The sequence below is a fragment of the Anomalospiza imberbis genome, unplaced genomic scaffold (genome assembly GCF_031753505.1).
Source record: "Anomalospiza imberbis isolate Cuckoo-Finch-1a 21T00152 unplaced genomic scaffold, ASM3175350v1 scaffold_79, whole genome shotgun sequence".
Lineage (NCBI taxonomy): Eukaryota > Metazoa > Chordata > Aves > Passeriformes > Viduidae > Anomalospiza > Anomalospiza imberbis.
The window spans coordinates 87,964-114,989 of record NW_027100406.1 but is presented as its reverse complement, the minus strand read 5'-3'; the positions used below and the strand labels follow the sequence as shown (position 1 = coordinate 114,989).

Sequence of the window (27,026 nt, the reverse complement as noted above, 5' to 3'; positions counted from 1 at the left end):
ACTGGTATTGCCCCCGTGGCCAGAGATGAGGACCCACCTTGAGAGAGCCGTCGTGGGAACAAGATCCGCCCCCAGATGATCTCCTGGCCCCTCCTGAACGGGTGCTTCCCCATGACCAGGTGGTACAGCAGGAGGCCCAGGGACCAGATCGTCGCTGCCTCGCCGTGGTAGCATTGGTGGTGGATCCACTCTGGTGGGCTGTAGGACAGGGTTCCTGTGGAACACAGACAGAGTTCATCAGGGGGACGCTGCTGCTCCCAGAGCCTGACCCCAGCACCCCATGGCATGTGGGGGCTGCCCCAGTGGCACACAGGGTGACTGCTGCCCTCTCACCAGCACCTGGGACATGTGTACAGACTTGGGGCTGGAAAAGAAGCCACTGGTGTTGGAAGAGGGCAGCAGAAATCCTGGGAAGGCCCAGCCATGACACACAAAAGCAAAACTCATCCAGTGGTGGAGAAAGCCCGCTCTACTCCCCGCCTGCACGGCCCCCCAAAAATGTTAACCAGTCAAGGCAAACAATGGGAGCAGAGCAGTCCAAGCCCTTCTCGCCTGCACACCAAACCATCCAGGGCACAGGGTCAGACGCCCCTCTCTGCTACCCCCACTGGGGTTTTTGTCAGGCTGGCTGCCCCAGCTCCAGCCTTAGCCCAGGCCACAGTGGGTGCTGAAGGCTGTCGGCAGGGCTGGAGCTGGTCCCCCTCACACCCCCACCCAAATCAGCTTGGCTCCAGCATTAATCCCATCCTGGCTGCAATAGGGGGAGCCCTGGGGCTGCACCCCGGCTGGGCCATGAGATGCCCAGGAGCATCCCCCGGCAGAGCTCACCTGCAAACTGGGTGTAGGCTGTGTCTTGGAGGAAGGCGCCACAGCCAAAGTCAATCAGTTTCAGCTGCCCGGTGGCCAGGTCGAGCAGGATGTTCTCAGGCTTGATGTCCCTGTGCAGGACCCCGCAGCTGGTGCAGTGCCGCACAGCCTCCAGCACCTGGCGGAACAGCCCCCGCGCCTCCTCCTCCGGCAGGAACCTCCGCTCCGCCAGGAAACCCGACAGCTCCTGGCACCGCTCCGGACGCTCCAGCACCAGCACGACGCTGTCAGGGAGCTCAAGCCACTCCAGGAGCTGAATGACACCAGTGCAGCCAGAGGACACCTTGTCCAGCAGCACGACCTCCAGGGGTGCGCTGGTGCCGTCGGGCTGCGGGAGGAGCGCAATGCCGTCAGTGGGGCTGAGGCCGTGCCAGGGTAGGGGAACCCCTCAGCCAGCCCGGGATGCTCTGCATGCCCCGCTCAGCCCATGCCCGCTCTCCCTGCAGGGCTCCCGGCGGCTCCCACCCTGCCGGGCCCCGGCTCCTCGCCACCCGGCACGGCCCGGCTTCTGCTGCTGGCCCCGCTCACTCACCAGCTCGCCCCAGTGCCGGACGCGGTTCCGTGGCACCCTTTTGATGGCCACCTGCGAGCAAGAGAGAGCAGTGGGTTGAGCGCGCCGCCCGCCCCGCCGGGCCCCATCCCCCTCCTCCTCCGCCCCCTCCACCTCCTCCTCCTTCCCCCTCCTCCTCCTCCTCCTCCTCCTCCTCCTCCTCCGCCCCCTTCTCCTACGCCCGCCGCCGGCCCCGCCGCTCACCGGGGCGCCGTCCGAGAGCCGCGTGGCTGCGAAGACGCTGCTGAAGCCGCCGCTGCCCAGCAGCGAACCCAGCCGGTACCGCTCCTGCAGGGCCTCCTCCTGCGCCTTCCCTGCGGGCGGGACGGGGCCGTCAGCGCTCGGCCCGGGGCCAGGAGCGGCCCCCGAGCGCCCCCCGAGCGCCCCGGGCCGGCCCTCCCCAGGCGTTCTGTCCCTGGAACGGGACAGCGGCGGAGCTCGGGCCGGGGAAGCCGCAGCGGGGGCGGCGGGAGCGGCCGCGCCGCGTGTGTCCTCCGCGGGGCCCGGGAGGAGCCGGGGCCGGGGCCGGGACTGGAGCCCACGTCGGGGCCGGGGCCGGGCTCGGGCCAGGCGGAGCCAGAGGGCGGCGGTGCCGCCCCAGCCCCAGGCACTGATACCCGCCCAGCAGCGCCACCGCCAGCACGACCAGAGCCGGGCGGAGACGAGACCCCGGCGGGACGGCCGGGGACGGGGACGGGGCCAGGGCAGACCCGCCCGGGGCTGGGGGCGGGCTGAGGACATGGCCCGGCCGGGAATGGGGAGAGACAGATTGGGAGAGGAGGGGACAGCGGGAAAGGGAGAGGAGAATCAAGAGGAATGCGACAAAATCACTGCTTTGTCTGCTTTCGCTGCTGCAGCCGCTGCCGCTGCCGCTGCTGCTGCTGCTGCCGCTGCAAATGAAGCTCCGGGGCCGTTTGTCCCCGTGTCCATTTTTCCGTTGCCCGCTCGCCCCCGCGCCCAGCCCCCCGCTCCCCAGGGGCAGCCCCTGAGCCTGTCCAAACACGGGAACTTTGCCCTGTTCAGCCCAGACTCAGAGACTGGACTCCTGCACAGCGGAACAGGAATCCCCTTGAGCGCTGCTGTGCATTGTCCCCGCTGAGGATCAAACCCTAGGGGAGCACATTCCCTGAATGCTGAATTTGTACCTGAACCAAGGGCTGCACTTAGTCTCCATCACTGCTTTCCAAGTAAACCAGGGGAAGGCAAAAACTGTGTGTAGCTCATGGTATTTTACAGTGTCTAAAACTTGCCATGTCATGGATCTTAGAGCTGAGATCTATTTGGATTAAGGGGATGGAGAAGCAGTGCAACATGGAAAAGGGGAGCATAAAAATAAACAGAGAAAAACATCTTGGATTGTTTCTTTCCATTTTCATTTCTTTTCCTAAAAGCTGTTTCAGTTTTCCCAGAATCTTCTCCACACTCCTGTTTGCTCTTTCCAAGAACCTTTCCTGGAGAACGAGGTGCAGCTTCTGTCACAAGATGTGCCACCAGCTGCAGCTTCTCTAGGCTTTCCACACCTTGTGTGCAGCTCAACTCTTGCAGCACAGGAGGACAAATGTTTGAAGAACTTGACAGCTTGTTCTTTCTTTTCCTTGTGGGCTGGGCAGTTGTGCCATTGGTAAGGTTTTCATTGTTACTGTTCTGCCCTAAGAAACCATGACGGGCTACCAGGAATTGTCAGGGAATGCAAGCCTGACTGAATGCAGAGAAAGAATCTGCAGAGCCTGCATCCAGAAATGGAGAGCTGTGTGATAATCATTGCAACATCGCCATGGGCATCTTGGAAGTGATCTAGAAGATGAAAATGCTCTGACAGAGGGCGTTTGTTTCTGAGTTCAGTGTAGAGGATTCCACATCTAGTGCATTGGTTCATAAATCAAGAGTTCAATCAGTTCATGGAAAGCACCAGAACAAGCTGGACCTCTCAGCCTTAAACACTTCAGTTGTTCAGGGACCCAAAAATGTTCCATAGAAAGAGCATTAGAAGGAGAGGAAAGAGACAGAGAGACAGAAAGACAGAAGCTCCACAGAAAGACACACGTGTGGCTCCCAGCTCCTGGGGTTCCAGTGTGGGTGAGACACAAACCCTAGAAGAAGGCAGAGTCCATAGCAGGGGCTGACCTTGTGCTCCTTGGTTTTAAGCCCCTGGGCCTTCGTGGGCCTCCCCCCAGCTGGGTCTTGTGATTGCTCGGGCGTTCAGAGCCGGGTTAGTGCTGTCCCAGCTGTGGGACTGATTGACAGCTCAACCCAAGGTGTCTCGGGACACTGATCTCATCCAGCCTCTGACAGTGACCATGGTGACACTGGGGAACCTCATGGAACCGTGGGTCAGTGTGACAATGCAGGTCCAAGGACACCATGGTGATATCCAGGTTTGCTCAGCACCAGAGACACCTTTGCCTTGTTTGTCCCCAGCTGTCATCACTGCCTCCAGTGTTCTGCTCTAACTGGAACCCAGGGACACTTTCACATGAATTGTGTCCCTCAGTGGGACCCATTAAAAGTTAAAGAAAGTCTGGGCTTTGAATCTGACTTTGAGTTCTTGAGAAGTTCTTTGAGCACACTCTGAGGTCTGGGTCCGATGCAAAGAGCACCAAAGCCCCAGAGGGTCATTAACGTCCTGGTGCTGTGTCTGTGCTGCTGAGCTGGGCCAGGCTCCTGGCCCAGAGGCAGCTCCTGGCAAGGGCAGCGCTGCAGAGAGACAGCTGTGGCCAGGAGCAGCTCCTGTGCACAGCCCAGCAGGGCTGGGGCACTGCCAGGGCATCGCAGGGACACGAGCAGGGCGCAGACAGAGCTCACAGGGGCTCAGCACTGGCAGGGGCTGTGGGGTGTCCCAGAGGGGGCTGTGTCACAGCAGCGCCTCTGTGGCTGTGTCACGGAGGCACAGAGCAGCTGTGATGTCAGAGAGGGGCTGTGTGACAGCACAGCGTGGGTTGTGTGAGGTCACAGACTGGGCTATGACATCACAGAGCGTGTTGTGTGAGGTCATCAAGCAGCTATGGCATGATAGAGGGGACAGTGTGACATCAGAGAGCAGGCTGTGACATCATGGCATGGCTGTATGACATCATAGAGCGGGCAGTGAGGTCAAAGTGTGTGCTGTGACATTACAGAGTGGCAGTATGACATCACAGGGAGGGTTTTGTGACATCACTGAGGGGCTTGTGACATCACACAGCAGGGTGTGACATCATAGTGTGAGGCCATAGGGCAGACTCTGCCGTCATGTAGAGAGTGGCTCTGTGACATCAGAGTGTGGGTTGTGACATCACCGAGTTGGCTGTGTGACATCATAGAGCAGGCTATGACATCATGGAACAGACTGTGATGTCACTGGATGACTTTGTGACGTCATAGTACAGGGTGAATTTCTGACATCACAGAATCTTCTGTAACAGCACAGCTTTGTGACATCACAGAGTGACATCGCAGAGTTGGGCCTATGACATCACAAGGGAGCTATGTGGCATCCAGGAGTGGGTTGTGACACCACAGGGGCTGTGTGACATCACAGGGGCTGTGTGAGGTCACTGGGGAGGTGACTCTGCCCCAGCCCCCCCTCCCATTTCCCCCAGAGAAGTCCAACGCTGCTCGTGCACAGCGGGGTCCCCTGTCCCCCCGGTTACCCCCGCCCCCGGCGCCGCAGCCTCCCCCAGAGGATGTTCCACGAGATCGACCCCCGAGCCTGACACAGGGCCATGGGGGGCGGGACAGGGGACAGGGACCCCCCGGCAGCGTCCCCGTGTCCCTCAGGGCCAGAGCCTGGCCCAGGGCTCCTTCACCCTGTTGCCAACAAGGGCTTGAGAGCGCTGAAAAAATCCCCAGCAAGGGAGCAGCAAAAACCAGATTTAATATTGAGCAACAGCACCACAAAGTTCCTTGGCAAGCGTCACTCTGCTCCTGACTGGACACTTCAGGCACAAAAAAGGAAACAAAGCAACAACAAAACCAAATAAATTCCAGGCAATTAAATCAGAAATAAACCGAGAACTGGGGCTTTCATTCCTCTGGAAAAGAGCTGTCCTTCTTCCTGCAGGTGCCCATGGCCACAGCTGGGATTTCACCTCCCACACTGCCTGTTGTGACAGACTGGAGGAGATTGTGGGCTGGAAACTTTTTGTGTGTGGGGGAGGAAGGGGCAGGTCCAGCCTTGCCCTGCCCTGGAACCCCATGCCACACAGCCCCTGTGGTGTCATACAACCTCCTGTGATGTCACACAGCCACCTCTGATGTCACACAGCCCCTGTGATGTCACACAGCTGCCCTGTAATGTCACACAGCCCACTCGGAGATGTAACAGGCCACCTGTGATTTCATACAGGTGCCCTGTGATGTCACAGCCTGCTCTTTGAGGTCCCAGTGTGCTCTGTGATGTCACAACATCTGCCCTGTGATGTCACAGCCCAGGCTGTGATGTCACAGCCACCCTGTGATGTCACAGCCAGCTCTATGATGGCACAGCTACCTTTGTGATGTTATGCAGCCTCGCTGTGATGTCACAGCCTGCCCTGTGATTTCACAGTCAGCTCTGTGATGTCACAACCCACTCTCTATTGTCTCAGCCTTCTCTGTGGCATCACACCGCTGCTCTGTGATGTCACAGAGCCCTTTTCTATGATGGCAGAGTCTTCTCTGTGGCCTCACAGCCCATTCTGTGATGTCACACAGCCAGCCTGTAATGTCACAGCCAACTTTGTGACATCACAACCTCCTCTGTGATGTCACAGCCTGCTCTGTGATGTCACAGCCTGCTCTGTGATGGCAGAACTCACTTAACATGTCACACAGCACCTCTGTGGTCACACAGACCCACTGTGTGATGTCACAACACCTTCAGTGATGGAACACAGCCACTCTATAATGTCACAGCACACTCTTTGACCTCACAGCTTGCTCTGCTCTGTGATGTCATACAGGCATGCTCTGATGTCACAGCCTGCTCTGTGATGTCGCATAATAAACCAGAGATGTCACAGCCAACTATATGATGCCACAACCTGGTCTGTGATGTCACACAATGACAGAATCACAGAATTGCTGGGTTGGAAGAGACCTTTAAGGTCATCAAGTCCAACCCATGCCCTAACACCACCTCAGCTAAACCATGGCACCGAGTGCCACATCCAGTCTTTTTTTAAACACATCCCATGATGGTGACTCCACCACCTCCCTGGACAAACAAGTCCAGTAATTTATCACCCTTTCCATAAAAAAACTTTTTTCCTAATAGCTGACCTAAATTTCCCTTGGTGCAGCTTAAGACTGTGTCCTCTTGTTCAGTCAGTTGCTGTGAGGAGAAAGAGACCGACCCCCACCTGACTGCAACCACCTTTCAGAGAGTGTAGAGAGTGATAAGGTCACCTCTGAGTCTTCTCCAAGCTAAACAACCCCAGCTCCCTCAGGCATTCCTCACAGGACTTGTGTTCCAGACCCCTCACCAGCCTTGTTGTCCTTCTTTGGACACGCTCCAGCCCCTCCATGTCCTTCCCAAATTGGGGAGCCCAGAACTGGACACGGCACTCGAGGTAGGGTGCCAGTACAGGGGAGGAATGCCAAGCACAGCAGTGCCAAGTACAGGGGAAGAATGACCTCTCTGCTCCTGCTGGCCACACCATTCCTGATCCAGGCCAGGAGCCATTGGCCTTCTTGGCCACCAGGGCACACTGCTGGCTCGTGTTCAGCCTGCTGTCGACCAGTGGCCCCAGGTCCCTTTCTGCCTGGGCACTGTCCAGCCACGCCGACCCCAGCCTAGAGCAGTGCAGGGGGTTATTGTGGCCAAAATGCAGGACTGGGCACTTGGATTTATTAAACTTCATCCTATTGGATTCTACCCATCCATCCAACTGTTCCAGGTGTCCCTGCAGAGCCCTCCTGCCTTCCAACAGATGGACACGTGCTCCCAGCTTAGTGTCATCTGCAGATTTACCAATGAAAACCTCAATGCCCTCATCCATGTGGTCAATAAAAATATTGAACAGAGCTGGCCCAGCACAGAGCCCTGAGGGACACCACTGGTGACTGTCCCCAGCTGGATGCAGCACTGCTCACCACCACTCTCTGGGCCGGCCATCCAGCCAGTTCTGAACCCAGCACAGAGTGCTCCTGGCCCAGCCGTGGGCTGCAGCTTTTCCAGGAGTGTGCTGTGGGGGACAGTGCCAAAGGCCTTGCTGGAGTCCAAACAGACACATCCACAGCCTGTCCTGCATCCACCAGGAGGGTCACCTGGTCATGAAAGGAGACCAGGTTGGTCAAACACGACCTAGCCCTCCTAAACTCCTGCTGGCTGGGTCTGACACCCTGGCCATCTGTCACGATCTGCTTGTGCGGGGTGTCGTGATGGTTCTTTTCACCAATCCCAAAAGTGCAAAACGGCAAACAGCAAGAGACTATCAGTTAATCACAACAAATGCGCCTTTATTAAGGGCCAAAACAGTAAATGCGATAGTGGGGATCAGAAAGGAGATAAAAGGATAGAGAGAGAGAGAGAGAGAAAAGAGGGGGATAGGAATAGCTACCAACACAGGCGAGATCCTCACAGTTATAGTCCACAGAGGAAAGAGGGGGGAACATGCTGGACAATGAGAGTCTCTTGTGATTGCTGTGGGGGAACAGGTGAGTCCACTGAAACCACCAAGGCAGGACGAACACAATGAAGAATAAGTCCGTTGGAATTACTGAAGAAGAACAGGTCGTGTCATTAGTGGTTTCCCCTCTCCCTGTGGGAGGGGTCTCAGTCTCAGTCCTTGGGAGGAGGGTTTTCCATCTCCGTCCGTCTGTCACAGTGGTCACGGGGCAGATGAGAGGTCTTCAGTGAGAGATGATTAGGGTCACCCTAAAAGTTCATTCAGATTCAGGAGGAGAGTGGGCAAATATGCAGTAGGCCGTTCCTTGGTGGCTTCATGCCAAGTCCTTGCCAATTCCTTGCCAACTCCTTGCCAGGCCTTGTTCAGAACAGCTAACGTAACGGTACAGCAACTGCACCTGCACTGCCGCTCTCTCCAAGCCGGTACTGTAATGGGGGAAGGGGTTTTTGCTTGTGGCAACCGGTAGGCAAATGTGGGGGCTTCAGACGGCCTCTTACACCTTCCCCGAGCTGTCTGCAGAGCAATCCACATCAGCCCAGGCTGGGCTGGTCAGTGGCCGGACAGTTCCATTGACTGGACGCGGCTCTGGACGCTTCCCTTGGAGCGACTCCAGGGAGGGAACGCTGGGGCTGTCACCACTGGGGTGCCACAGACAAGGGAACGCTGGGGCTGTCACCCTGGGGTGTCACAGACAGGGGAACACTGGGGCTGTCACTCTGGGGTATCACAGACAGGGGAACGCTGGGGCTGTCACCGCTGGGGTGTCACAGGCAGGGGACGCTGGGGCTGTCACCGCTGGGGTGTCACAGGCAGGGGAGCGCTGGGGCTGTCACTCTGGGGTGTCACAGACAGGGGAGCGCTGGGGCTGTCACTTCTGGGTGTCACAGACAGGGGAACGCTGGGGCTGCCCCGCTCCTGCCCTGTCCCCAGCAGCTCTGCCAGCGCCTCGAAGGGACACAAAGGCTGATCCAAAGGGTGAGAATTTAAGAAGGGGCTGAGCTGGGAGGGACCCATTGGGATCATCAAGTCCAGCCCCCAGCCCTGCACAGACGCCCCAACAATCGCAGCCTGTGCAGCCCCGGGAGCGGGGTCCAATGGCTCCTGGAACTCCAACAGCCTCTGGGCTATGCCCATTCCTTGTGGAGTCTGGGCAGTGCCTGAGCCCCCTCTGGGGGAAGAAGCTTTTGCTGATCTCCAGCCCAGCCCTGCCCTGGCCCAGCTCCAGCCGTTCCCTTGGGTCTTGTCCCTGCTCACCTGGGCAGAGATCAGAGCTTGCCCACAGAAGCTGTGGCTGCCCCTGGATCCCTGGCAGTGTCCAAGGCCAGGTTGGACAGGGCTTTGACCAGCCTGGGATAGTGGAAGGGGGCATGGAAGGAGATGAACTTGAAGGTCTTTTCCAAGCCAAGCCCTTCTGTGATTCTGTGATTTTGGGGGAGATGCTGAAGCTCTGTCTCGGCTTTATCTCACCCAGAGTCTGGACCCAGCAGCAGCCATGGGTGGGATCATCTCCTCCTCCCTCTCCCTGTGGCTGGAACTCACCCAATGGCAGCAACTGAATAATGTCCCTCACGGGGCAGTGAGTGCCAGAAAGGAGCGTTGCTCCTCGGGGAAACACAATGTCCTTGGACTTCAGCAGAGCATTGAAATGGGCCCCCTCGAGCACCTCAGCCCCACTGAAATCTCCTCTTAGTGGACTCAGCCCCAGAGATCTCCCAGTGCAGCTGCAGAGGAGTCGCTGTCAGGAGGAGGGACAATTATCAAAAGTTGATGTAGATCAAAACAAGCTCTGGCACCATTCCACATTTTTGTTTGCCACTGGGAAATAAATACAGATGTCCCCATGCCACAATCTCAGTCCCCCCAGGGTTCCTGGGTTTGGTTTTATCCCCTGGTATGGAGACACGGGAGCTCTCCCAGCTGGACAGGGTGTCAGGAATCCCTTCCTGAGCTTGACACCCTTGGAGAGGGTGGACAAGGAGGTTCCTTGCTGAGGGAGACTGTGCGGGTTTTGGAAACAGGCCAGACCTAGAGAAGGCTCCTTCTACAGCTCCTCAGCACCTGGTAATCCCATGTCTTTATTTGTGTGACTGTCTTGTCAGGGCAGGGAGAGGAAGAGAGGAGCCTCCTTGGGGCAGGGAGAGGAGGCAGAGACACCAAAAGCAGGAGTCCCAAAGGGATCTGGGCAGCTCATGATCCAATGGCTGCAGTAGGTGTGCCATTCCTAAATCCAGTTTGGGAGAGTCACGGCCGTGTTACTGTGTAAGCTCTGAGGTATCTGCTGGTGGGAGATGCTCAGGTTCATCCTGTTTGCATCCCCAGTTCCTGCTGAGCCGGTTTTAAACAGCGCCAGGGGATGCTCCTGGCACTGACCCTGGCATGGCTCAGGGTGCTCCCAGGTGCCTCAGGCTGCTGTGACACCGCTGCACACGGGAGGCAAGAGTGGCAGGGGCTGTGCTGAGAGTCAGCTCCATGTGCTGCTGCTGCTGCTGGGTGTCATTTGTCCAGCCCTGCCCCAGAGTCAGGGATCAGATCCAGGCCCTGCTGCTGCTCCCTCGGGATCAGCCCCACTTTGGGTGCTGCTGTCAGGACCAGCAGAAGCGGTGGCTGGAGCAGCGGGTGCTGACGGTGCCCCAAGCCCCGGGGCTGGAGGGGTCCCTGGGCTGGGGCTGGGAGGGAGCTGCTCCAGCCCGGAGTGCACAGCTGAGTGCTGTGCTCTGGGGCTGGGGCTCCCCGCACAGGGGACTGGACTGGTGTGCCACAGGAGACAGAGAAGCTGCAGCTTCAGCATAACTGAGGTGGGTGCGTGGGCTGGGCAGAGTGGGGAGGCTCAAGGGGATTCACAGAGCTCATCCTGCTGCAAGGACGAGGAAAAGGGAGTGGGAACTCAGCAGTGAGGACAGCTGAGGGCTGGAAAGCAGCTCTGAATGACACTAAAATCCCACTGGACCTCTGAGACATTGCTGCTCCTCATCCAGTGACAGGATGAGTCCCCAAGCCTGGGGCTCGGCCTTCCTCATGGTGAGGGGCACCAAGGAAGGCAACAGTGTGATGGAGACTGCCATGGGCTGGGAACTCCCTGGGGGACAAGAGGGAGCAGTTGGGAAGTAAAAGGCAGGTGGGGGAGAGAACAGTTCAGAGAAGGGCTGAGCTACAGCTTGAGCAAGTTGCAAAATATCATTTGGGGTCATCCCAGATTGATTTCATTTCAGAAGCTATTGAACAAGTTTAATTTTTGGGTGGTGTCATGTTTGCCCTTGGAGGTGTACACTCTGCAAACTTGAGCTGTGATGCTGAAATGCTCAAGCAGGTCTGTGCTGCAGGTCACCCCATTTCTTCTTTGGCTGATTGCAGCCCGGTGCTGAGCTCCAGCAGAGCCCTGGCAGAGCCCAGAGCAGCCTCAGCACCCGCAGAGCCCGGCTGCAAGGAGAGAAACCAGAAAGCGCCCGTCAGCTGAAGGCTCCTGTCCCCTTGTCCCAGCCGCCCGCGATGCCCAGGCCATGATGGCCGTGCCCAGAGCTGTGCCCAGAGCTGCCCATCCCTGCTGCCTTTGGGAGCAGAGCAGGAGGGCAGGACATGTGCCCAGCCTGCAGCCGGCCACGGCACATCCAGCCCTCAGCAGCTGCCCAGAGCAGGATGCTCCTGTGCTCGCTGCCATCTCCCCAAAGCTCTGATCCCACCATGCCAAGCAGACAGGACCCACCTCACGCCATCCCTCGCTGGAAGAAAAGCTGGTCCCAAACGATGTCCTCATCCTTCTCCCAGGGCACGGCCCATCCACGCCACAGCTGCTCCCAAGCACTTCCCCATCCAGACTGGACCCCACCTGGAACGCTTCCTCTAGAAAAACACACAACAAATTATTGAAAATAGATTACAGACAAAAAGGGGAACAAGAAAAAAGGTCAAAAATCATATCTCTGTCAGGGGCTAAGGAAGGCCCAACCCCTGCAGGCCAGGGAAAAACCCACCCACAGGTGAGGGAAGCCCAGGCTGTCTCCCTTCCCCGCTTCACTGCCCTCCAAAATAACGGTGATCCCAAAGCAAACAGGGGCAGTGGAGCAGCCCAAGCCCTTCCTTGCCTGCAAAGCAAAGCAGCCCCTGCACAGGTTCTGGAGTCCCACCTCTGCTCCCACCATGGGGGTTTCTTTGTGTCGGGCTGGCTGCCCCAGCCCCAGCCCCAGCCCGGGGCACGGTGGGTGCTGGGGCTGTTGGCAGGGCCAGGAGCCCACTCCCATTTCATCAGCACCCCAGCCCATCCCCCCAGCCCTGCCAAAAGCAGCCTGGCAGCTGACTGAAGGATCAGCTGCATCCGCCCCAGCAATGGGGGAACCTTTGGTTCCCGGCCAGGCTGTGCAATGCCCAAATCTGGGAGCATCCCCCTGCGTGTGGACTCACCTGCAAATTCCCTGTGGAGCCTGGCTTTGGAGAAGGTGTCAGAATCAAAGTCCATCATCCTCAGCTGCCGGTGACCAGGTGGAGGAAGAGGTTGTCATCCTTGATGTCGTCCTCACTGTCCCCAGCAGCAACAGCCCCACCTGGTACAGCTTCTCCAGGGGCTTCTTCTCCTTCCCTGGGGTGAGCCCAGGCTGTCAGGGTTCTGCCCAGGGCCCCAGCTGTCAGGGAACCAGGACAAGCAAAACCAGTTCGGATGGTGGCCACCAGTGCTAGGCAGAGCAGCTGAGCTCCAGTACAAGGGCTGCGTGTTCCCATCTGATGACCCCTGGGCAGTGACACAGGCAGGACAAAATGTCCGGGTTCCTTTGCTTCTGATTGCCAAGGCATGTGTGGAGCTGTAACTTACCAGGGCCTTGCATCAAAGTGTGCCTGTGGCTCTCTCCCTTCTTCTAGGGCAGATCAATATCCTGCAGCCAGGGATCACGGAACAGCTCTTCTAATGAGGGCCTGTCCGAGTGCAGCATGGATAAACACCGCCTGATCAGATCTTGGCACTCTGGACAGAGAAACCAGAAACCACCGGTCAGTTGGAGAAGGCTCCTGTTGGCTTTGCCCCACTATTCCCGTGCCCAGGCCATGCTGGATGTGCTCAGAGCTGGGCCTAAACTTCCCCATCAATTCCCTGTTTTGGAGGAGAGCAGGAGAGCAGGACATGTGCCACCTCCTCAGCAGCTGCCAGAGAGGGATGCTCACGAGCTGCTGCTGTCTCCCAGCACTGGTATTGCCCCCGTGGCCAGAGATGAGGATCCACCTTGAGAGAGCCGTCCTGGCAGCGAGAGCTCATGGTCACAGCTGATGTTCCAGCCCCTCCTGAAAGGGTGCTCCCCGCAGACCATCTGGTGCAGCAGGATGCCCAGGGACCAGATGGTAGCTGGCTTGCCGTAGTACCAGCCAAACTGGGTCCATTCCGGGGGGCTGTATGACCATGTTCCTATGGAATACAGATGGGGTTCATCAGGGGGACGCTGCTGCTCCCTGAGCCTGGCTCCAGCATCCCTGGGTGTGTGGGGGCCGCCCCAGTGGCACACGGGGTGACCGCTGCCCTCTCGCCAGCACCTGGGACTTGTGTACAGACTCGGGGATGGAAAAGAAGCCACTGGGGTTGGAAGAGAGCAGTGGAAGCCCTGGCAAGGCCCGACCATGAGGAGGAAAATCCCACTCAGTGCTTGGGAAAACCATGCCCTCATCCTCCCTGCCTGCACTGCCCCAAAAACCATTATGAAGCCAAAAGAAACCAGGTGAGTGGAGCAGTCCAAGCCCTTTCTCACCTGCACCCCAAACCGGCTGGGACACAGGTTCTGGCCACCCCTCTCTGCTACCCCACCCAGGGGTGTTTTTGTTGGGCTGGCTGCCCAGCCCTAGCCTCAGTCCTGCCCAGAGTGGTGGGCAAAGGCTGCCAGCAGGGCTGGAAGCTGGCTCCCCACCCAGCCCTGCTCAAAAGCAGCTCAGCTGAAATCTCAGTGCCATGAAGGGCAGCAAAAGGGAGAATCCCCGCTGCCACACCCAGCTTGGGCTGTGAGGTGTTGGGCCATGAGATGACGGGATTGAGAGCACACCCCTGTGTGGGCTCACCTGCAAAGCGAGTGTAGGCTGTGTCCTGCAGGTAGGTGCCACAGCCAAAGTCAATCAATTTGGCCTGCCCGGTGGCCAGGTCAACCAGGATGTTCTTGGGCTTGATGTCCCTGTGCAGGACCCCGCAGCTGGTGCAGTGCCGCACGGCCTCCAGCACCTGGCGGAACAGATCCCGCGCCAACTCCTCGGACAGGACCACCCGTTCCCGAATGAAATGGTGCAGGTCCTGAGAGTGCTCTGGGCGTTCCAGCACCATCACGATGTCGTTGGGGAGCTCAAGCCATTCCAGCAGCTGGACGACACCGGGAAAGCCAGTGGAGACCTTGTCCAGCAGCACGACCTCCAGGGGTGCGCTGGTGCCGTCGGGCTGCGGGAGGAGCGCGATGCCATCAGTGGGGCTGATGCCGTGCCGGGGGTCGGGAACCCCTCACCCAGCCCGGGATGCTCTGCGCCCTGCGCTGGCCCTACGCCCGCTCTCCCTCGAGGTGTCCTGGTGGCTTCCACCCTGCCGGGCCTCGGCTCATCCCTGCCCAGCTTCTGCCGCTGGCCCCGCTCACTCACCAGCTCGCCCCAGTGCCGGACGCGGTTCCGTGGCACCCTTTTGATGGCCACCTGCGAGCAAGGGAGAGCAGCGAGTTGAGCTCGCCCGCCTGCCCTGCGCAGCCCCATCCCCCTCCTCCTCCTCCACCTCCTCCTCCTCCTCCACCTCCTCCTCCTCCTCCTCCACCTCCGCCCCCTCCTCCTGCGCCCGCCGCCGGCCCCGCCGCTCACCGGGGCGCCGTCCGAGAGCCGCGTGGCTGCGAAGACGCTGCCGAAGCCGCCGCTGCCCAGCAGCGAACCCAGCCGGTACCGCTCCTGCAGGGCCTCCTCCTGCGCCTTCCCTGCGGGCGGGACGGGGCTGTCAGCGCTCGGCCCGGGGCCAGGAGCGGCCCCCGAGCGCTCCCCGAGCGCCCCGGGCCGGCCCTCCCCAGGCGTTCTGTCCCTGGAACGGGACAGCGGCGGCTCGGGGCCGACGGCCGCGCTGCCGAGCGGCGGAGCTCGGGCCGGGGAAGCCGCAGCGGGGGCGGCGGGAGCGGCCGCACCGCGTGTGTCCTCCGCGGGGCCCGGGAGGAGCCGGGGCCGGGGCCGGGACTGGAGCCCACGTCGAGGCCGGGGCCGGGCTCGGGCCAGGCGGAGCCAGAGGGCGGCGGTGCCGCCCGAGCTCCAGGCACTGATGCCCGCCCAGCAGCGCCACCGCCAGCACGACCAGAGCCGGGCGGAGGCGAGACCCCGGCGGGACGGCCGGGGACGGGGACGGGGCCGGGGCCGGGAACCGGGACGGGGACAGGGCCGGGGCCGGGGACGGGGACGGGAACCGGGGCGGGGACGGGGACGGGGCCGGGGCCGGGAACCGGGACGGGGACGTGGACGGGGCCGGGGCCGGGAACCGGGACGGGGACGGGGACGGGGCCATGAACCGGGGCGGGGCCGGGGCCGGGTCCGGGGCCGGGGACGGGGCCGGGAACCGGGGCGGGGACGGGGCCGGGAACCGGGGCGGGGACGGGGCCGCCCCGCCCGGGGCCGGGGGCGGGCTGGGGACATGGCCCGGCAAGGGGAGAGGGGGACTGGGAGAGGAGGGGACACCGGGAAAGGGAGAGCGGGAGAGGGTGCGGGACAGCGGGCGAGGGAGTCCTCAAAGTGACTGGTTTTGCTGCTTTCGCTGCTGCTTTCGCTGCTGCTGCCGCTGCTGCGACTGCCGCCGCCGCTGCTGCCGCTGCAACTGAAGCTCCGGGGCCGTTTGTCCCCGTGTCCGTTTTTCCGTTGCCTGCTCGCCCCCGCGCCCAGCCCCCCGCTCCCCGGGGGCAGCCCCTGAGCCTGTCCAAACACGGGAACTTTGCCCTGTTCAGCCCAGACTCAGAGTCTGGACTCCTACACAGGGGAACAGGAATCCCCTCGGTCGCTGCCATGCATTGTCCCCGCTGAGGATCAAACCCTATCGGGGCACATTCCCTGAATGCAGAATTTGTATCTGACCCAGGCACTGCATTTACATCTCCAGCAATGGTTAAAAAAAAAAAAAAAAAACAACACAAAAAAAACCCCAAAAAAACAAACGGGGAAGGCAAACTGTGTGTAGCTCATGGTATTTTAGAGTGTCTAAAATTCGCCAAGTCATGGATCTTAGAGATGAGATCTATTTGGATTAAGGGGATGGAGCAGTAGTGCAAGATGGAAAAGAGGAGCATAAAAATAAACAGAGAAAAACATCTTCAGTTGTTTCTTTCCATTTTAATTTCATTTCTTAAAAGCTGTTTCAGTTTTCCCAGAATCTTCTCCACACTCCTGTTTGCTCTTTCCAGGAACCTTTCCTGGAGAACGAGGTGCAGCTTCTGTCACAAGATGTGGCACCAACTGCAGCTTCTCTTGGCTTTCCACACCTTGTGTGCAGCTCAACTCTTGCAGCACAGCAGGACAAATGTTTGAAGAACTTGACAGCTTGTTCTTTCTTTTCCTTGTGGGCTGGGCAGTTGTGCCATTGGTAAGGTTTTCATTGTTACTGTTCTGCCCTAAGAAACCATGACGGGCTACCAGGAATTGTCAGGGAATGCAAGCCTGACTGAATGCAGAGAAAGAATCTGCAGAGCCTGCATCCAGAAATGGAGAGCTGTGTGATAATCATTGCAACATCGCCATGGGCATCTTGGAAGTGATCTAGAAGATGAAAATGCTCTGACAGAGGGCGTTTGTTTCTGAGTTCAGTGTAGAGGATTCCACATCTAGTGCATTGGTTCATAAATCAAGAGTTCAATCAGTTCATGGAAAGCACCAGAACAAGCTGGACCTCTCAGCCTTAAACACTTCAGTTGTTCAGGGACCCAAAAATGTTCCATAGAAAGAGCATTAGAAGGAGAGGAAAGAGACAGAGAGACAGAGAGACAGAAGCTCCACAGAAAGATACACATGTGGCTCCCAGCTCCTGGGGTTCCAGTGTGGGTGAGACACAAGCCCCAGGAGAAGGCAGAGTCCATAGCAGGGGCTGACCTTGTGCTCCTTGGTTTTAAGCCCCTGGGCCTTCGTGGGCCTCCCCCCAGCTGGGATTTGTGATTGCTCGGGCGTTCAGAGCCGGGTTAGCGCTGTCCCAGCTGTGGGACTGATTGACAGCTCAACCCAAGGTGTCTCGGGACACTGATCTCATCCAGCCTCTGACAGTGACCATGGTGACACTGGGGAACCTCATGGAACCGTGGGTCAGTGTGACAATGCAGGTCCAAGGACACCATGGTGATATCCAGGTTTGCTCAGCACCAGAGACACCTTTGCCTTGTTTGTCCCCAGCTGTCATCACTGCCTCCAGTGTTCTGCTCTAACTGGAACCCAGGGACACTTTCACATGAGTTGTGTCCCTCAGTGGGACCCATTAAAAGTTAAAGAAAGTCTGGGCTTTGAATCTGACTTTGAGTTCTTGAGAAGTTCTTTGAGCACACTCTGAGGTCTGGGTCCGATGCAAAGAGCACCAAAGCCCCAGAGGGTCATTAACGTCCTGGTGCTGTGTCTGTGCTGCTGAGCTGGGCCGGGCTCCTGGCCCAGAGGCAGCTCCTGGCAAGGGCAGCGCTGCAGAGAGACAGCTGTGGCCAGGAGCAGCTCCTGTGCACAGCCCAGCAGGGCTGGGGCACTGCCAGGGCATCGCAGGGACACGAGCAGGGCACAGACAGAGCTCACAGGGGCTCAGCACTGGCAGGGGCTGTGGGGTGTCCCAGAGGGGGCTGTGTCACAGCAGCGCCTCTGTGGCTGTGTCACGGAGGCACAGAGCAGCTGTGATGTCAGAGGGGGGCTGTGTGACAGCACAGCGTGGGTTGTGTGAGGTCACAGACTGGGCTATGACATCACAGAGCGTGTTGTGTGAGGTCATCAAGCAGCTATGGCATGATAGAGGGGACAGTGTGACATCAGAGAGCAGGCTGTGACATCATGGCATGGCTGTATGACATCATAGAGCGGGCAGTGAGGTCAAAGTGTGTGCTGTGACATCACTGAGTGGCAGTATGACATCACAGGGAGGGTTTTGTGACATCACTGAGGGGCTTGTGACATCACACAGCAGGGTGTGACATCATAGTGTGAGGCCATAGGGCAGACTCTGCCGTCATGTAGAGAGTGGCTCTGGGACATCAGAGTGTGGGTTGTGACATCACCGAGTTGGCTGTGTGACATCATAGAGCAGGCTATGACATCATGGAACAGACTGTGATGTCACTGGATGACTTTGTGACGTCATAGTACAGGGTGAATTTCTGACATCACAGAATCTTCTGTAACAGCACAGCTTTGTGACATCACAGAGTGACATCGCAGAGTTGGGCCTATGACATCACAAGGGAGCTATGTGGCATCCAAGGGTGGGTTGTGACACCACAGGGGCTGTGTGACATCACAGGGGCTGTGTGAGGTCACTGGGGAGGTGACTCTGCCCCAGCCCCCCCTCCCAGTTCCCCCAGAGAAGTCCAACGCTGCTCGTGCACAGCGGGGTCCCCTGTCCCCCCGGGTCCCCCCGCCCCCGGCGCCTCAGCCTCCCCCAGAGGATGTTCCACGAAATTGACCCCCGAGCCTGACACAGGGCCATGGGGGGCGGGACAGGGGACAGGGACCCCCCGGCAGCGTCCCCGTGTCCCCCAGGGCCAGAGCCTGGCCCAGGGCTCCTTCACCCTGTTGCCAACGAGGGCTTGAGAGCGCTGAAAAAATCCCCAGCAAGGGAGCAGCAAAAACCAGATTTAATATTGAGCAACAGCACCACAAAGTTCCTTGGCAAGAGTCACTCTGCTCTTGACTGGACACTTCAGGCACAAAACAGGAAACAAAGCAACAACAAAACCAAACAGAATCCAGGCAATTAAATCAGAAATAAACTGAGAACTGGGGCTTTCATTCCTATGGAAAAGAACTGTCCTTCTTCCTGCAGATGCCCGTGGCCACAACTGGGATTTCACCTCCAACACTGCCTGTTGTGACAGACTGGAGGAGATTGTGGGCTGGAAACATTTTGTGTGTGGGGGAGGAAGGGGCAGGTCCAGCCTTGCCCTGCCCTGGAACCCCAGCCCTGCCCTGCCCTGGAACCCCAATCCCCCCAGGGCTTCTATCCCAGCCCAGCAGTGTCTGCCAGTCCCTGGCACAGCACAGGCAATGCTCCACAGCCACCTCTGGAGCCCCCAGCCCAGCTCCTGAGTGACCAAATGACCCCAAGTCCCACCTGGGGGAAGGGCCCAGGAAGAACAAGGGATATTTAAGGCTGAGCACAAGGCGAGCACACATCTTGACCCTACCTCCTCTTGGAATTCCGATCTGAACAGTGCTGGAATCCAGGAGTTGGTAGCTCTGTATGTGCTTCTCCAAATCTTTTTCATCATTCTCTATTTCTGTCTCTCGTTCTTTTATTTCTGACTTCTTGAAAATGTTGAGCAACTTAAAACTCAGATGGCTTAGAGTTTGTGAAGTTGAATGGACCAATATACAGCTTTGAGAAGTGTTTTGTGTTCATTGAATGTCTTATTAAACCTTTTGCCAAAGTTTCAGCTCCTTGGCTCCAACTCCCACCTGCTTTCCTTGGAGAAGGAGCTGCCCCAGACCTAGAGGGATGTTCATTTCTTGTCAGTCAGCAAAGCCAAGGGAAGGCACAGCTCCATCAAATGCAAAACTCATTCCTCTGCTGGATATTAAATCCACTTTGCACAGCAGACAGTCTCAGAGCAATGGAAAACACCTTCTGTGCCCAGCACAGGTCCCAAGGTCCCCCCAAACCCTCCCTGCCCCAATTCTGCCCAGATTTGCTCTTTGCACACACGAGTCACACACTGAAGGCACGAGCTCCTTCCATGCCCAGAGGGAGGAAAAGCGGGAAAGTGGATGAAGAGCTCTCCTGGGCAGAGCCAAGGTCCAAGGGCCCCTGCAGGGAACCACAACTCATCAGGTTTGTGTCCTTTGGGCTCAGGGACTGGTGACACTCAGAAGCACAGAAAGGTTTCTTGCCAACAAACACAAGTTGAACATTTGAACAGTTTAATAACCATCACAGCTCTTCCCTCAGCTCTGTGATGTCCCAGCAGCATCTGACATGTCCCCCATCCCCAAGGGATTTCCATACAGGAACAGTTTTAGACAGAGACATAAGAAAAGGCAATACTGTGACAGATATTAATATAAGTAAGGTGTTGATTAATGTGATATTTATTTTTGAACTTCTTAAAGACTGGGCAACTCCCTGAAGCTCAAAGCATGTAACCAGTCAGTTGAGAGGCCCTTGTGTGACCAGAGAGCATCTGGAGGAGGAAATCTGGGAGTAACAGGAAGGACATAGATCCAGCTGGTCTAGTGAAGAGATGTCCTTAGACATGGCCATTTCAACAGAAGAGGTGGAAATACCTGAAGGAAGAGAGAGATGATGTAATAAACAATATTGGTGACTCAAGTAAAGGGGAAGATCAGTATTTCTTCTCCTTCTCCCATCAATACACTTCCAGGAAATTCCTGTTCCTGGAGGGAAGACTTTGGTATTTCTTAAAAGTACTCAAGTGACCCAGATAATAAAAATGTCCTTGTATATTATGAAATGTACAATAATTTAAACCTGTGCCCCTTTCCAGGCAGATATCAGCTGTGTGCCCATGGACAGGCAGTGCCACTTGTGCCCTGAGGTGCCAAACTGGGATTGGATCTCTCAGAGTGGAGCTGAGGGAGAGCAGAGCACCTTGCAAGCTGCAGGTCCCTGCCAGCCCCGCAGGGCTCCTGTGCCATCAACATCTGCTCTGCTCCAGTCTGAAACAGGGCCCAGCATGGTGCCGGGATCATCAGAGAGCTGAGGTGTGTGCTGGAATTCAATGCCCTCCCCATGGCGCAGCAGCCCTGCATTTCCCTGCTCCAGCCTTGGTCTCCAGCACAGCCATGGAGGCTCTTTGGGCTCCTGAGTGTTCCTGCAGCCACCAAGGGCAGCTGAGCTCTGCCTTTGGCACAGTCAGCCCTGGCCAGCGCAGGCCATGCTCAGCAATTCCTTGTCTGTGCCCGGCCTTGCTGCCAGCCCCGGCAGCGGCTGCGTGGCCCCTTTGTGACCCTGTGCTGGCCCGGCCATGGTGCCACAGCCCCTGTGCAGGCCCAGCCCAGGACAGGAGCATTGCGGCTGGGAACGGCCCCTGTGCCGTGGTGCCCACAGCAGCCTTGGGGCTCTGTGCCCCATGGCCTCCCTGCTGGGCAGCCTCTGCCAGCTCCTGCAGAGCCCGTGGCACCTGTGGGGCTGCACAGACAGCCCTGCCCCGGGCTCTGCCGGCCTCTGGGCCAGCAGAGAGGCCGGCCAGGGCTGGCCATGGCCGGGAACAGGCCCTGAGCCCCGCAGGAGGATGGAGCTGGGCCACAGCCAAACTCAGCCCAGGGCAAAGCTGGGCTCAGCAGCCAGGGCTGCCAAGGGCTGGGGACAGAGGCGGGCGGAGACAAATGTCCTGGGCCCCCTCCCTGCTGTGTCCATGCCCCCAAGGGCACAGAGCAGCCTCCTCTCTCAGACACTTGCCTGTTTTCCATGCCTTGCACAGGCGCTGGCCCTGCCCCACAAGGCCTGGGCTGAGTCCTGCCCTGCACGCTCAGCCAGGCTGGGATGGACACTGATGGTTCCTGTGCCAGGCTCTCTGAGCCCAGCCCAGCTCCCTGCAAGCTCTGCCAGCTGCCCTGAGCTCTGTGCAGCACCAAGGGCCTCTCCCCAGCACAGCCCAGCCGGCTCTGGCCCCACAGCTCTGCTCAGCCCAGGCTGCTCTGGCCACTGGCCCCACGGCCTCAGCCCCTGGCCAGGGCACAGCAGCAGCTGCAGCTCAGCCAGGACTCAGCCCCAGCCATGGGGGAAGGGGCTTGGCCAAGGCCAAAGGAGGCTCCCTGGGTGCCCTGCTCCCCTCGGGCTGAGGTGCTGAGAGCTCTGCAGCCCCTGCTGCCATCCCATCTGCCCAGGCCAGCACAAGAGCCCCGGCCTTGGGGCCCTCCAGAGCTGCTCCTGCTCCAGGCCCAGGGCCCATCCCAAAGCCGGGGCAGCCACAAAGCTGTCTTAGGGTGAAGAGCCTGGCTCTGTGTTCTCCATCCCCTCCTTGCTGGCGCTGCCAGGCTGGGATGAGGAGCCCCTCAGCCTTCCCTGCTCTGGGCTGGACAAGCCCAGCTCCCTCAGCCTCTGCTCACAGCCCAAGGGCTCTAGCCCCACCTTGGAGGCCCTTCCCTAACCCTGCTCCAGCTGCCAGACATCTTTCCTGCCCTGGGGAACCCAACCCAGGCCACAGGGACCTGGATAATCCACATCCTTGATGTCCTGGTCACACAGCCCTGGCCCCTTTTCCCCATGTCAGGCTCTGGGGGGGATCCTGTGGAATGTCCTTTGGTGGGGGCTGTGGCTCCAGGTGGACCGGGGGGATACCAGGGGATAAGGGACCCCGCTGGGCATGAACAGCATTGGACTTGTTGGGAGAAACTGTGAGGGGGAGCTGGGGCGGAGTGACCAACCCAGTGACGTCACAGAGCCCTCCTGGGATGTCACACAGCCCCTCTGTGATGTCACAGCCTGCTCTGGGATATCAGACCTCTGCCCTATGATGTCACAGCAGGCTCTGGGATGTCACAGAGGCAGTCTATGATGCTGTAGCTGCTCGATGACCTCACATAACTCTGTGACCTCATGTTACCAGATGATAAATTATCTACACCAGGTGAGTTAACACCGGAGCTTGTTCTCCAAAACCCCAGGCCTATGGAAACCACACAATGCTCATTGTGTCAGAAGGGGAACTGGAAGTTCACCAGCCTCAGTGTCCTGCCAGCTCAGCCAGGCCCACTGGAACACTGGGGTCCACGACCACCAGGGACCACCAGAGAGACCCCCAGAACAGAAGAGAGCATGCAAAAGGGGAGGGGAAATACGTTAATGATTCTGGGGGAATGATTATCAGATGTGTGTTTAGTCCAGGACAATCAATGAATATGTGTGCAAAATACAGAATATGAACAGAAACTTTCCTGTACTCAGCACGCTCGGCTTTGGGAGGAGCTATCCCCCGTGCATCCGGCTGAATAAAGAATGCTGCTTCTTAATGCTGCATTGGGGTTAAGGAGTTTTCTGTTTTACTGAATTTTTGGAAACACTCCACTGCCAAGGAAAGCTCTGTCTCCTGCTGCTCACAAACAGAGAAGCGCTGGTGGCAGATGTGGGGGTCGGAGGCTGCCTGGGGCACAGTGACCATGAAATAATCAAGATTTCAATGTTTTGTGAAAGAAGGAGGGGTAGCAACAAAACTTCCACATTGAAATTAGGAAGGGCAGACTTTGGCCTATTTAGGATGCAGATTTGGGGAGTACCGAATAAGGTACTGATTTTTTTAAGGGAAACAGCCCTTTAAAACAAAGGCGTCCTGGGAGGATGGACACATTTCAAGGAAGTAATCTTACAGGGGAAGGAGCAGCCTGTGCCAGTGTAGCAAAAGATGAGCTGGTGAGGAAAATGACTGCCCTGACTGCCCATGGAGCTTCTGTGGGAACTCAAAGGAAAAATAGAGGGTGCATTAACTTTGGACAGAATGTCAGGCAACTTTGGAAGTGTTAAAGGATGTTATTAGGTCATGGAGAAAGAAAAGTTGAGAGGTGAAACTCAACTACTGCTTAAGTTGGCCACTTCTGTGAAAAAAAATTGAAAAGGTTTCTGTAAATAAATTAATAGCAAAATCTGGGATAAGGAGAACATCTTTATTGGATGCAGTGGAGAATATAGTAAGTAAAGACAAAGAAAAGACTGAGTAACTTAACACCTTGTTTGTATCAATTTTCAATATTAGGATAGGTTGTCCTCAGGACAAGAAATCTCCTGAGCTGGTAGATAGGCACAGGGAGCAGAACAGCCCCCTGTAGTCCAGGAGGGAGCAGTTGGGGACCTGCTGAGACACTCAGATGCTCACAGGTGTATGGGATCAGATGGGATCCATCCTAGGGGGATGAGGGAGCTGGTGGATGAACTCGCCAAGCTGCTCTCCATCATTTACCATCAGTCCTGGCTCAGCAGGGAGGTCCCAGAGTACTGGAGGAGCCAGTGTGAGCCCATCCCCAAGAAAAGCTGGAAGGAGGATCTGGGGAACTCCAGGCCTGTCAGCCTGACCTTGGTGCCTGGCAAGGTTATGGAACAGATCACCCTGAGTGCCATCACAGGGCACCCACAGGATGGCCGAGGGGTCAGAGCCAGCCAGCTTGGATTTAAATGTCTGCATTCATGATCTGGATGAGGGGACTGAGTCCACCATCAGGAAATTTGCAGATGACAAGCTGCCTGTGAGTGTTGATCTGCTGGAGGGGAGGAGGGCTCTGCACGAGGACCTGGACAGGCTGGATCCAGGGCCCAAATCCAGCAAGGTGAGGTTTAACAAGTCCAAGTGCCAGGACACGGCACTCGAGATGCTGCCCAACGAGTGCCGAGCACAGGGGAAGAATCACTGCCCTGGTCCTGCTGGCCACACCGTTCCTGATCCAGGCCAGGAGCCAATGGCCTTCTTGGCCACCTGGGCACGCTGCTGGCTCATGTCCAGCCTGCTGTTCATCAGTCCCTGCAGGTCCCTTTCTGCCTGGCTGCTGTCCAGCCACTCTGTCCCCCGCTCTGCACACAGACATTGCTGCTGCAGCTCCAGAGAAGGCAACAAAAGGGCATCTCTGCTGAAAACTCTGCTGGCAGACCCTTTAGTTCCTTTAAATCCACCAAGAGCACAGCCCCTCATTGACACAGTCTGTGGCCACAGGGAAGGTGGAGAGAAACAAAATGAGAAATGGCACAAACAAGGACATTTCTTTGTGGACAACATTAAAATGTAAAACAAAGAAAAAGAACCTCCAAAATGAAACCAACAAGAAGCATCAAAGATAACTTTTATTACAAGTGATTTGCAGAAATTGGCCAGCAGTTTAATGTTCCTGAAAGCATCCAGTCATCAGTCTCCTCACTGCAAACTTGAGCTCCTGGTTCCTCAGGCTGTAGATGAGGGGGTTCAGGGCTGGAGGCACCACCGAGTACAGAACTGACAAGGCCAGATCTAGGGATGGTGAGGAGATGGAGGGGGGCTTCAGGTGAGCAAATGTGGCAGTCGTGAGGAACAGGGAGACCACAGCCAGGTGAGGGAGGCAGGTGGAAAAAGCTTTGTGCCGTCCCTGCTCAGAGGGGATCCTCAGCACGGCCCTTAAGATCTGCACATAGGAGAAAACAATGAACACAAAACAGCCAAAAGCTAAACAGCCACTAACCACAATGAGCCAAAGTTCCCTGAAGAAGGATTTGGAGCAGGAGAGCTTGAGGATCTGGGGGATTTCACAGAAGACCTGGGCAGTGCCATGGCACAGGGGCAGGGAAAATGTATTGGCTGTGTGCAGCAGCGAATTGAGAAAGGCACTGGCCCAGGCAGCTGCTGCCATGTGGGCACAAGCTCTGCTGCCCAGGAGGGTCCCGTAGTGCAGGAGTTTGCAGATGGACACATAGTGGTCATAGCACATGATGGTCAGGAGGGAAAACTCTGTCCCAAGGAAGAAGATAATCAGAAAAAGCTGTGCAGCACATGCCATGTAGGAGATGGTGCTGGTGTCCCAGAGGGAATTGTGCATGGCTTTGGGGACAGTGGTGCAGATGGAGCCCAGGTCGCTGAGGGCCAGGTTGAGCAGGAAGAAGAACATGGGCGAGTGCAGGTGGTGGCCGCAGGCTACGGCGCTGATGATGAGGCCGTTGCCCAGGAGGGCAGCCAGGGAGAGGCCCAGGAAGAGGCAGAAATGCAGGAGCTGCAGCTGCCGCGCGTCTGCCAGTGCCAGCAGGAGGAAGTGGCTGTTGGAGCTGCTGTTGGACATTGGCTGTGGCTGCACATGGGGTTCTGTAATAAAAGTAATCATGGAATAGTTGGGTTTGGAGAGGACTTTAAATATCCCAGCACAGCTTGGGGGCACTTCCCCCCACTGCCTGCCCAGGGCTCTGCTGCCTGGAGCTGGCCCTGCCAGCAGCTGCTCCCCTGTGCCCAGGGCTGGGCCCTGCCAGTGCTGCCAGAGCCCAGCCCAGCCCTGGGGGCTCAGCTCTGCCCTGCAGACCCCTCCCAGCTCAGGCACTGCCCAGGGGCAGCTCTGGCTCTGCAGGCTCTGATGGCAATGTCAGAGCAACCCTGAGGAGGCTGGAAAAGCAACACTGATGCTGCCTCTAAGGGGCCCTGTGCTCGTTTCTGTCACTGCCTGGTTTATTCAGATCTGAGACAATTTTTTTTATATTTCTCATGGTGAACTGAGAAATGAATATCTATGTGCAATTTCCCATACAGGCAACACAGATCAGTACACTAAAAATGCAGGATTTTCCCATTTTGTAGCCCATGACTGGCTGTGCTCCCTGTTTAATATGCTTGGAAATGTTCTGGAGGTAAATGTCATGCTGGGAGCAATCCTGAGCAATACAGAATCCTCACCACACAAGAAGAACACTTTCCAGCCTTTCCAGCTGTCTCCTTCCACCCACATTTTGTCCCCCAGCGCTGGGAGCAGCTCCCCGGGCCGGCTGAGAGCTGTCCCTGGCAGGCAGCAGAGTCCCTGGCCCAGCACAGCGCCCTGAGCTGCAGGACCCTGCTTTGCAGGACAGCCCTGGGCACCCCTGGCTGCTCTGCATAAGAGATGATCAGAGAATGTACTCACAGGGTCTGTGGGCATTGGGATGTTCCAGCTGTAGGAGATCACTCCAGGAGCTGCAGCTGCATTGTCCTGCAGCCAGAGGTTCCTGTGCCAAGGGCTGGCACTGATTCTGCCCCAGGCACTTCTCAGCACCTTCCCAGCCCTGACTGATGGAAGCTCTCTGTGCCTCTGTGCTGTGCCCGGGCTGGCTGCAGGCAGTGCCCCAGCCCTGCTGGGCTGGGAGCAGAGCTGCTCATCCAGAGAAATGTGCTTTTGAAGCTCTCCTTGGTTACCAGGATCACCCTCTGTGCCAGGAGCCCGGCCCAGCTCAGCAGCAC

The 27,026-nt window shown here is 57.6% G+C and overlaps 1 protein-coding gene across 1 annotated transcript; it reads right to left on the bottom strand.

Moving 5' to 3' along the window:
• Positions 1-856: 856 nt before the first annotated feature.
• On the bottom strand, positions 857-14,618 carry LOC137467784 (serine/threonine-protein kinase pim-1-like; the record flags this gene model as incomplete). The annotated part of the gene is made up of 5 exons (XM_068179211.1): positions 14,032-14,618; positions 13,176-13,390; positions 1,622-1,693; positions 1,400-1,450; positions 857-1,195 (listed from the first exon to the last, which is right to left on the bottom strand). Coding segments are annotated over exons 1-5 (933 nt in total), but the record flags the coding sequence as incomplete, so codon positions are not given.
• Between the last annotated feature and the right edge of the window lie 12,408 nt (positions 14,619-27,026).